Here is a 12,339-nt window from a genome sequence, read left to right on the forward strand (position 1 = left end):
CCACAGGAAAATGACAATAAGTGAAAGCAAGATAATGTTTCCACCCTACCCTGGTCTTTGTCAAACCACACTTAGGAGTAGAGGAAATATATTCAAGTAGATTGAGAGAAATCCCTCCTGGGCCTCTTCCATTATTTTTGTGCCGTATACGACGTATCACTGCCGTCTGTGGTGATGTGACCCTTAGCTTGACCAACAGCACTTTAGTTGTTCAACCCCTTCATGACCCGGGGTATTTTCCTTTTCGTTTTTCGCTCCCCTCCTTCCCAGAGCCGTATTTTTTAAAATTTTTCTATCAATATGGCCATGTGAGAACCTATTTTTTGCGGGACGAGCTGTAGTTTTCAACGACATCATTGGTTTTAGCATGTCATGTACTAGAAAACTGGAAAAAAATTCCAAGTGCGGTGAAATTGCAAAAAAAGGTGCAGTCCCACACTTGTTTTTTGTTTGGCTTTTTTGCTAGGCTCGCTAATTGCTAAAAGTGACCTCCCATTATGATTCTCCAGGTCATTACGAGTTCATAGACACCAAACATGTCTTCCGGGGCCTCCCATCTTCTTACGATGACGTCCTCTTCTTGTCTTCACGCTGCGGCTCCGGCACAGGCGTACTTTGTCTGCCCTTTTGAGGGCAGAGCAAAGTACTGCAGTGCGCAGGTGCCAGGAAAGGTCAGAGAGGCCCCGCGCCTGCGCACTACAGTAATTTACACTGCCCTCAACAGGGCAGACAAAGTACGCCTGCGCCGGAGCCGCAGCGTGAAGACAAGAAGAGGACGTGATCGTAAGAAGATGGGAGGCCCCGGACCGCGACGCCCATCGGATTGGACCTCCTGCCCAGGGGAGTATAATATAGCCTCTTTTTCTTATCTTTCAGGTTACATCGGGGGCTTATCTATAGTATTCCAGAATGCGGTAGATAAGCCTCTGATGCCGGTGGGCTTAGCTCAACTTCCATTTTGGAGATGACAGGTTCCCTTTAAAGAAAATATGTAAAAAATTTTGGATATATATTAGACATCACCCCTACCCTAACCCAAAGACAAACAAGAAAGGCAAACACCAAATGAGACAAAATTTCCCGTGCAAATTTCAGTGCCAGAGTGGGAAAGCTGATGGGCTGCGGGCCAATATTTGTTGCCTGGGAAGGGGTTAAAATACCCATGGATCTTCCCAGGCTTTTAATATCAGCCCGCAAATGTCTGCGTAGCCTTTCTGGCTATAAAATATAGGGGGACCCAAAAAAAAATGACATATGGTCCCCCTATATTTTTTGGCCAGAAAGGCTATGCAGACATCTGCGGGCTGATATTTATAGCCTGGGAAGGGGCCATGGATATTTGCCTCCCCTGGCTACAAATACCAGCTCACAGCCGCCCCAGAAAATGCGCATCTAAAGATGCACCCATTCCGGCACTTAGCCCCTCTCTTCCCACTCCCGAGTAGCAATGGGATATGGGGTAATAATGTAAATAATTAATAATAATGGCAAGGCGTCAATAAGACGCCCATCCATTATTAATCCTTGTAAGCTGAAAAAAAACACAGACAATAGAAAAACGTATTTTAATGAAAAAATGACACACACTTTTTGACTAATCCTTTATTGTACGCTTAAATCTACCTGCAAAAAAACCCCCAAACCAAATTCATACTCCCTGGCCCTGTCTGCAGATATCCCATAATGAGTGTCCCACAACGATCTGCCATGGAGAACAGACACATCAGGAGATGTATCTGCTCTCCACGGCTGCAGCAACACACTGACAGGAGCTATGGCTCCTGCGGTGTGTAACTGCGCATGCTGTATGGGAAATTTCTCACGCAGCTCTAGTGTCGTAAAATGAGAGGTTGGAGCTGCAAAACTCCGGTAAACAACGCGATACATAGGGGACCGAGGGCTTCGCCTACCTGTATGTGCTGTATGGTGAGTATGTATTCTATATTATATGGTGTATTACTACTTGGAGAATATAGAGTCAAAAATAGCCCAAAGAGAATACTATTAATTCATGTTTATTAGAAATTCTATTTAGCATATAAGCACATACATAATACATGTGGAAAAGCTTCATATCAAAAAGCAATAATTGTGACTAAATCCTTGAGTGCAACCAGTACATCAGGTATACAGATCAGGGCACAATAGTAATAATAATATAGTTTATATGTTGCAGCAAGTAATAGTAGTAACCTCCATCTAGGTATGAAGATGCATGGTAGTCAAAACAAGTGTTGACAGCTAACAATAGTGCTAACAGCCTAACCATGCATGCTTTGCAACATATAGAATATAAAAAAGTAGAGATTAATTACCCATGAAAGTTCTGGGTACCCATAGGGGTACACATCCAGGGTCCAGACGGGCTCACCAGAACTTTCATGGGTAATTAATCTCTACTTTTTTATATTCTATATGTTGCAAAGCATGCATGGTTAGGCTGTTAGCACTATTGTTAGCTGTCAACACTTGTTTTGACTACCATGCATCTTCATACCTAGATGGAGGTTACTACTATTACTTGCTGCAACATATAAACTATATTATTATTACTATTGTGCCCTGATCTGTATACCTGATGTACTGGTTGCACTCAAGGATTTAGTCACAATTATTGCTTTTTGATATGAAGCTTTTCCACATGTATTATGTATGTGCTTATATGCTAAATAGAATTTCTAATAAACATGAATTAATAGTATTCTCTTTGGGCTATTTTTGACTCTATATTCTCCAAGTAGTAATAACATGATTTTGAGTCGCCGTTTGTATATATATTTACTGACGATTGTATTATTATATGGTGTATGTACTGTCTGTCATGTATGTTACATGTATTGTATGTGTATTGTATGTGTTTTACTTTCAATTGTACTGAGTCGCCAGACACAGGGACTACTCTCCCATCCTAATACCTAATACTTAGTACAATTAGGTGGCATTGTCCTCGCATGGGGACAGACACAGACTTCACACACACACAGACACACACACACATACATACCAGATCAATCAGACGCCCGACATCAATCCCCATGCGACGATAGGACTCCATGACGGTGACTTCCGACTTCCACTCCGCCCACACACTTCCTTCTGCCTGTCATCACTTCCCTCTGCAGCTTTTTTTACACCCGAACCCGCAGCAAAACCGCTGATCTTTTTTATATCTGAGGTTTTGCTGCGGGTTTTGCTGACACAATGCAAATCAATGGGTGCAGAAACGCTGCAGATCCGCACAAAGAATTGACATGCTGCGGAAAGAACAACGCTGTGTTTCCGCGCGTTTTTTTCCGCAGCATGTGCACAGTGGATTTGGTTTTCCATAGGTTTACATGGTACTGTACAACGCATGGAAAACTGCTGCAGATCCGCAGGGTCAAAAACGCTGCGGATCCGCGGTAAAAACCCGCAACGTGTGCACATAGCCTAACTCTTAGGGCAGTGAGAATCTGGAATCCCTTTCCTGATGAGTTGGTGATGGCGAACTCAGTCGAAGGGTTCAAGAGAGGCCTGGATGTCTTCCTGGAGCGTAACAATATTGTATCTTACAGTTATTAGGTTCTTTAGAAGGACGTAGATCTGGGGATTTATTCTGACAGAATATAGGCTGAACTGGAAGGAGAAATGTCTTTTTTTTTGCCTTGCTAACTATGTTACTAATTTACAATGTTAATGCATTTTTTGCATTTGCACACTGTAATTTTTTTTGTGCTTATTTTTGAATAGAAAAATCAATTATTTATAAGATTTTGCAAAATGGAGATGTTACATAGTGTTGAAACAACTTTCACACTGTACTCCAATACAATAAAGCCGGTTGCCATAGAAACAAATCATTTTGGTTCAAAGAGAACACATGTGAAAATAAATTAAAATGAAATGAGAACCCAAAGCAGTTACAGTGGATATAAAAAGTCTACATACCCCTGTGAAAATGCCTGCGGTTTTGTCATGTAAAAAATAAAATCATACCAAGAAGAATCATTTCAGAACTTTTCCAGTGTCAACCTCAATCGGTACAAATCCTTTGAGAAACAAATTGAAAACATTTTAAGGGGTATAACTATAACTATTGTGATAATAGTTAGACAATCATATTTGCACTCATGTTAAATAGTAGTCAGTACACAGCTGCCATCAGTTAAAGTGATTCTAATTAACCCCATGTAAAGTTTAGCTGTTCTACTAGGATTATCCTAACATTTTCTTCGTTGCATTTTACAGCAAAAGCCGTAGTTTGTATACATCTTACAACATAACTTTTAATAGAGATAGTTTATCAGTGAGGAGAAGGGTGCAAAACATTTTCCAAGTCATTAGATTTACCATAGAACACTCCAAAGATGGACATCAAGAAGTATCTGAAATTTCACACTACAGTGACATTTCCTAGGACTGGACTTCCCTCAAAAATAGATGAAAAGACAAGAAGGAAAGTTCTGGGGGCTGCCATGAGCCCGGTAGCAACATTAAAAGAACTGCAAGAATTTCTGATAAGTACTGGTTGTGTGCTACATGTGACATCAATCTCCTGTATTCGTCATATGTCTGCCCTGTGGGGTAGCATGGCAAGACAGAAGGCTTTTCTTATGAAGAAACCATTCAAGCCCAGCTATTCTTTTCCAAAACCTACTTCAAGTTTGCCAAAAGTATGTGTGAAAACGTATTATAATTATAATTATAACTGTATGTTGAATGCATGTTGAATTATTGTCATAGCTCTTTACAAAAGGGGCATGCAGGGCGATTAAGGGACTGCCGACATTCAGCAGGAGCGCCACATCGAACTTTAGGGTGCCCAACTCTGCTGGTAGGTAGGACTACAGCAAAAAAGGACATATTAGGGTCAGTATAGGAATGACACGTTACACTACTTAATCCTTGCTTGCTATTATTCTTTTTTTGTTTTTTTTTTACATTTTCCCCTATAGAATGGCTCGGGAGGTGTTTTTTCTAGATTTTATTTTATAAATGTACTATCACTCTTAATCGAATCATTAAAAGTTACATTCAGTGATTCAACCAATGACATCACAGATTAAAGTAATTAAGTTTTTACTTTTATTCATCCAACGCTGACTGCTATAACTTCTTTCATCCACAATCATCTCTACAGAATGTAATACGCAGACATGTAGAGTGCCCACAGTAGCAGTATACCTTCCAAAAGAATATATTACAATAGTGGTGTTCCCGTTTGTGTCCCCTGACATTAGAATTATCTCCCTCTGGGGCTCCCATAGGATATTAATGTTTATGTACCCTTTTGTGGTCCTGTAGAAAAGTAAAATTTTCTTTCGTGCCCCCATACAGTAGTAATGTCTGTCCGTGTGCCCAATTACAGCAATATTGCCCCTCTTCCCAGTGGCTCCCATACTGAATTAACATTTACCTTTTCTGCCCCTATACAGTGATAGCAGCCACCTTTTGTGACCCAGTATAATTGGAATGTCCCACATTTTGGTCTCATACGTTAACAGTTATTAATGTATAAGGCCATGATGGGAGATATTATTACTCTATGGTGGCCAATTGGGGAACATTATTACCGAATGGGGGCCATGGTGGAAGACATTATTAGTATATGGGGCTACAATGGGGGACATAACCAGAAGCGTTTGTGATGCATATTGCCAGAAGAGTATCAATTTGAAGAACAAAGATAATATGTAATTTATACTGTCCTGTATAACATAAAAAAAAATACCAATATGCTGTTTCCAGTTAATCAAACCTCCCCAAAAACAGAACAAAATGCAATAAAGAAAATAAGCCCTCATAAAATAAGCCCGGCAAAAAACAAGCCCTCATACCGCTCAGTCAACAGAAAAATAAAAATATTCCAACTGTATAAATATGGTAACATAAAGTTTTTATATAAACAAGTGCTTTATTGTATAAAAGCAGTAAAACTTGCAAAAATGTATACATTTGATATCACAGTAATCTTAGAGATCCTCAAAATAAAGTTAACATGTTACTTCTACTGAACTGTGAACACCGTAAAATCAAATCACAAGAACCATTGACAGAATTGTATTTTTTTTTAGCATTCTATACTACCCCTTTCTCCCTGCATGCCCCACCCCCCAAAAAAGGCAGTGAAAGAGATAGCTTGGAAAATTAAAAAAAAACAACAGGATCAATGAATATATGCCAAAGAAAAATTTTGCAAAATGGGATGATGATGTTCACACATCAAGGATGTATAAATATCTGTGTGAAGAGAAGGTAGATGAGTATTAGCTTCATGCCATGTATAACCGCAGACTACCCTTTAAAAGTATTGCACTGAAAAATGTATTGCACAAGTGACCAAGCACACGTGCTATCCCTAGCCAGATCTGAATATATAGGAGTAATTCAACTATAGAGTTGAATAGCGCTTCTTCACTTTCCAGCCCTGCCGTGTGCCCAAACAGTACTTTCCAACCATATATGGGGTATTACCGTATTCAGGTATGATTGTTTATTTTTGTTACAAAGTAGGAAAAATTCAACATTTTTAGTTAAAAAACCTAAAAAAAATATACGGTATATGATTACATTTGACTTTGTGTTACTTCCTTTTAAGCACCCGAAGGCTTAACAAACATCCTGAATGCAATTTTGAATACTTTAAGGGATGCTGTTTATAAAATGGAGAATATATAGGCATCTCAAAATCTGCAGGGGAGGACCTGTTCAATGACCTGAAGGGACCTGGGACCACCGTCTCAAACATTATGTTACGTACCCGCTTCTCAGCACGCGACTTAGGGTTGCGCCTGCACAGGTTAATCTATCTCCTTTCGCTCAGTCCAGCATTCAACCTCTGTCCTATGCTGTAATGGGTAGCATAAATCACACATCAACACAGGCCACACACCCCGCTCATAAACGCTGCCACCACTCACCGAACACATGGGCGATGAGTCCCAGAAATATTACTACTACTGTCTGCCAATCATAAGGATCACACTTTAAGGCTATGGATTCTTTTAGAGCATACAAGGTTCATGCTTATTAAAGTTTTAAGCTTTAATAGAAAAGGTACAGTACTTACAATAAAAAGGGTATAAAAATATGGGAATAAAAAGTGACATACAAATATGCAAAAACAGTGATAAAATAAAGGGATAACAACTTACAGAAATATCGAACTTTGCATTCTGTTTCTCTGTCCCTGAGAGAGGGAGGAATATGGAATGGATCACATCAGCTTTCCAGGTTTTCCCCACATGTGAACATATTTTGTGTGTAGGCCTAATTTATAGAGTCAACCTGGCGGTCAAATTTCTAGACTAGCCTCTCATGTTAATATTATAATTGCTGGTTTGTGACTAGACCATGGCCACTCCACCAATTAATATATTATTTTCTCTGAAACACTTTGTGTAACTTTTCTCAAACAGATGGTGTCAGGCTGTAATTGACATCGCTCTTCAAAAGAGCCAGAAGGTGTGAAACGTTTCCCCTTCCTGGTTCTTAGCAAGGCCCCCTGGCGAGATTGGAGACAGGAGACTGCCGTCTCAGTATAACATATGCTGTGACCCCTATGAGATCTGCAGTCTCAGGACAGTTAAATTACTGCTAGCCACACACCCATACCTATACATATTTCACTACACATTACCATTAGTAATCACTATGCCGTCATTGATTTCAAATCCTTCAGGGCACGCAAGGTCCTCCTGCACATGTCCAATGTCATGTCAGAACATGTCCAGGCCCATTTGAAGTTTGCCAGTGACCATCTGGATGATCCAGAGGAGCCATGGAAGAAGGTCGTGGTCAGATGAGACCGGCATAGAACTTTTTGGTTGAGCTCCACTCACCATGTTTGGAGGAAGAAGAATGAGTACAACTCCAAGAACATCATCCCAACTGTGAAGCATGGTGGGGGCAACTGCACCGTTTTGAAGGGAGGATGGACGGTGTCATTTATCACGAGATGTTGGCCAACAACCTCCTTCCCTCAGTAAGAGGATTGAAGATGGGTCATGACTGGGTCTTCCAGCATGACAATGACCCGAAACATACAGCTAGGGCAGCTAAGCAGTGGCTCCGTAAGAAGAATTTCAAGGTCCTGGAGTGGCCTAGCCAGTCTCCAGACATGAACCCAATAGAAAATCTTTGGAAAGAGCTAAAACTCGATGTTGCCCATCGACAGCCCCGAAATCTGAAATATCTGGAGAAGATCGGTAGAGGAGTGGCCCCAAATCCCTGCTGCAGTCTGTGCAAACTTAGTTGAGAACAACAGGAAACGTCGGAACTCTGTAATTGCTACCAAAGGTTTCTGAACCAAATATTAAGTTCTGTTTTTCTATTGTATCAAGTACTTATTTCATTCAATGAAATGCATATTAATTATATAAAAATCATGCAATGTGATTTTCTGTTTTTTTAAGATTCTGTCTCTCACAGTTGTAGTGTATCTACGATAAAAATTACAGACCTCTCCATTCTTTGTAAGTGGGAAAACTTGCAAAATCGTCAGTGTATCAAATACTTATTTTTCCCACTGTATATACATTTGTGCTCAAAAGTTTTACACACCCCGGCAGAATTTTTGCTTTCTTGGCCTTTTTTCAGAAAATATGAATGATAACACCAAAACTTTTTCTCCACTCATGTTTAGTGGTTGAGTGAAGCCATTTATTACTGTGTTTTCTCTTTTTAAATCATAATGACAACCCAAAACATCCAAATGACCCTGATCAAAAGTTCACATACCCCATTTCTTAATACCGTGTATTGCCCCCTCTAACATCAATGACAGCTTGAAGTCTTTTGTGGTACTTGTGGATGAGGTTCTTTATTTTCTCAGATGGTAAAGCCTGCCCACTCTTCTTGGCAAAAAGCCTCCAGTTCCTGTAAATTCCTGGGCTGTCTAGCATGAGATCTCGTCAGTTAGAAAAGTAACTTCTCATTCATTGACATGAGGATGGCGGGAAAAGGGAGACAGAGGCCCGAGAGTGGTATTAAAATGGAGACACAGTGTTCTAAAACAAAGGGATGCACATGATCAACATTACAGGGACTTTACATAGATAATGTTAGTTTGCATTCTAAAAACCTGCTGACAGGACCCTTATACAGACTACCTAAATGTTAAACAGTTGTTATATATATATATATATATATATATATATATATATATATATATATACACACATATATATACACATACACACACACACAGTGGGGAAAATAAGTATTTAATACACTGACGATTTTGCAAGTTTTCCTGCCAAAGAATGGAGAGGTCTATAATTTTTATCGTAGGTACACTGTTGACAGGTTCTCTTTAAACGCAATTTAGAAGTGTCAATCTTGGAACATTGTTGTGCACTGACATATTTTGACTATTTCATAGGTTAATCCAAAGTGTATAAGTTACCAAGACTAATAGTAAGACTTAAAGGGAACCTGTCACCCCCAAAATTGAAGGAGAGCTAAGCCCACCAGCATCAGGAGCTTATATACAGCATTCTGTAATGCTGTAGATAAGCCCCCGATGTATCCTGAAAGATGAGAAAAAGAGGTTAGATTATACTCACCCAGGGGCGGTCTCGATTCCGATGGGTTTCGCGGTCCGGCGCCTCCTATCTTCATCAGATGACGTTCTCTTCTTGTCTTCACGCTGTTGAGGGCAGAGCAAAGTACTGTAGTGCACAGGTGCTGGGCCTCTCTGACCTTTTCCGGCGCCTGTGCACTGCAGTACTTCGCTCTGCCCTCAACAGGGCAGATAATGTACGCCTGCGCCGGAGCCACAGCGTGAAGACAAGAAGAGGACGCCATCGTAAGAAGATGGGAGGCCCCGACCGGACCGCGATGCCCACCGCAGCGGGACCGCCCCTGGGTGAGTATAATCTAACCTCTTTTTCTCATCTTTCAGGATACATCGGAGGCTTATCTACAGAATTACAGAATGTTGTAGATAAGCCCCTAATGCTGGTGGGCTTAGCTCACCTTCGATTTTTGGGGTGACAGGTTCCCTTTAAAACAAAACTTTACACATCCAAAATTACGCACCATTTACAACATTGTGATTCTGAATTAACACTGAAGAGAAAGCTTTGTAAGTTATTGGCATCGCTAAAAACATAACTAAGCAATGAAATTAAAGACATGTAGATGAGCTGCGCAGTGAGATGATAAATGGATACAAATATTTTCTTCCCTAAAGACAGGTTATTCCTCTCCGGTTCTGCTGCTCAACACACTGCACATTTATCTTAGGCCATTTTCCTTAATTATGCTAAGGAATTTCTCTTCTTTAAGTCTCGGTGCTCATGACAAGCATATAAAAACAATTATTCCAAAATGGTTTTTTTTGTTTGTTTTTTTTGCAGTAATGCTCATAATTGCTTACTGGGGGACTATGATGTGAAGCATTTTATTCAGTGTGGCAATTTATGAGAAGTAATAGATGTCACTCATCTGTGTGTCCCGGTAGCTCCCTCTTATTGTTTTGCATCTCTTTTGCAGAAAATTAATTCATTTGACAGGTTTATTCGTATAACAGGCTGTGAAATCCCTTTGATTTCACAGCTGATTCGCTGAGGGTTTCATTAATCCGAAATGAATCACAGATACCTTTTTTAGCTTTTTGTGTGTACAAGGAATTTTCACAACTAGGTTATTTTGAAGACATTTTCTTAAGCAGTCGCTTAATGTTGAAAACACTTTTTTTTCTTAACAGTTTGAGAATTCCGTCTTGGTTTCCATCCTGATGGTGTGCAAGTGCTATGCAGAAGGTCACACGTAAAATAACACTAGCTATGGAACTATAACCAATCTAATTCAATATATACTCCAAGACATTATTTTCTTTCCTTTAATTCGATTTATCGTTCTTATACCAAATATACTAGTAGCGTTCCACCAGTTGCTCTCCAGCTGTTGCAAGACTACAACTCTCAGCATCTCCAAACAGCTTGCCAATTGGAGCTCATCTAATTTTATCTTCAGTATTATGGTTTCTAACCAAATCCATGCTATTCAAGCATACTTCATAATTAAGGACCATGGTAGAGTCAAGAATTGGCAACTTATATTTCAAAGTTCCCTTTCCTCTTAAAGCCGTTGTTTGAAAGCTTGGACAACTACTCGGATAACCCCATCCCCCCCTGAGCAAAATAACAACATTGACCTTCACTCGCTCTCCTGGGGCTCGCGAGCCCTGCAGCCAATCAGCCCTAGCTTCACTCTGACATCAAGAAGAAGTGAGAGGTCAGCCGCAGCTCTGACTCTTCCTCTTGATGTCTGATTCATCCCAAGAAGGGACAGTGAAGCCAGGGCTGATTGGCTGCAGGGTTTGTGTTACAGAACAATGATAGCAGAAATTCATGGTTTCACCATGATACTGCAGTGGATGCTGAAATGATTGCCACATGTCATTCAGATGCATCTGTCAGAGATTGACCGTGGCAGCACGTGGCTATGGGCCTAGAGCTCTAGCTTTGCAACACTGGAGTCCCTGGTTCAGATCCCACCAAGGACAACATCTGCAAGGAGGTTGTATGGTCTTCTCACGTGGGTTTCCTCCCTCACTCCAAAGGTGTACTGATAGGGAATTTAGATTGTGAGCCTCACTATTTTATCAGCATGGGATTCACTCGAGGACCATTAAATCTGCTGTTATGTACTCCTCCATATTTATGAGCTCTCTATATCCCGCCCACTGATTGACAGCTTTCTGCCTATGCTGTGTACACAGAAAGCTGCCTGTCAGTGGTGTGGACAGAACTCCTCTTCCAGAGAACTGGTATATCTGCAGAAGAAAAAACAAGGATTTTATCAAAACTACAGCAAGTAGTCCAGTAAGTCATTTCTGCTGCTGGGGTAGCAAAAACCTAGTGTCAGATTCCCTTTAATTCATATCCAATCGGCTGATTTAAAAAAAAAAAAAAAAAAAAGCATTAGTTTTTTATTTTACGTTAAGAACAAAAGGTTGAATAGGAATTTATGATTGTCAACATAAAGGGAAAAAAATATTTTTGTTGATTTTTATAATTACGGACTTGTATAATATGCAGTCTTAATGCTTCCAATTGTATGGTTGAATAATAATCTTTTTTTTATTTATTTTCAGCCAATTAGCAAGTTTCCCCATTTGAGCAATGACATTTCCTTCTGGCTGCCTAGCGAAGGATATCTGGAGAACGATTTTTATGACCTGGTCCGTAACGTTGCAGGAGATATTGTTGAAGAAGTGTCTTTAATTGACCAGTTTACACACCCAAAGTAAGTTCAGATTTTATAGATTTTTGGCATGACTGAAATGAAGCTGGGTTTTACTACGCTCCCTTTACTACCCTACTACTGTTAGATAGACAGCTGTTGGCTGAA

At 40.1% G+C, this 12,339-nt stretch overlaps 1 protein-coding gene across 2 annotated transcripts in view; it reads left to right on the top strand.

Moving 5' to 3' along the window:
• The window catches only part of FARS2 (phenylalanyl-tRNA synthetase 2, mitochondrial), a 468,718-nt gene that overhangs the window by 308,577 nt on the left and 147,802 nt on the right, over positions 1–12,339 (top strand). For both annotated transcript variants that reach the window (XM_077269812.1, XM_077269811.1), the window contains exon 7: positions 12,083–12,234. In XM_077269812.1, the coding sequence (XP_077125927.1) occupies positions 12,083–12,234 (152 nt within the window). The remainder of the gene's footprint in view (positions 1–12,082; positions 12,235–12,339) is intronic.

The sequence above is a fragment of the Ranitomeya variabilis genome, chromosome 6 (genome assembly GCF_051348905.1).
Source record: "Ranitomeya variabilis isolate aRanVar5 chromosome 6, aRanVar5.hap1, whole genome shotgun sequence".
Classification (NCBI taxonomy): Eukaryota; Metazoa; Chordata; class Amphibia; order Anura; family Dendrobatidae; genus Ranitomeya; species Ranitomeya variabilis.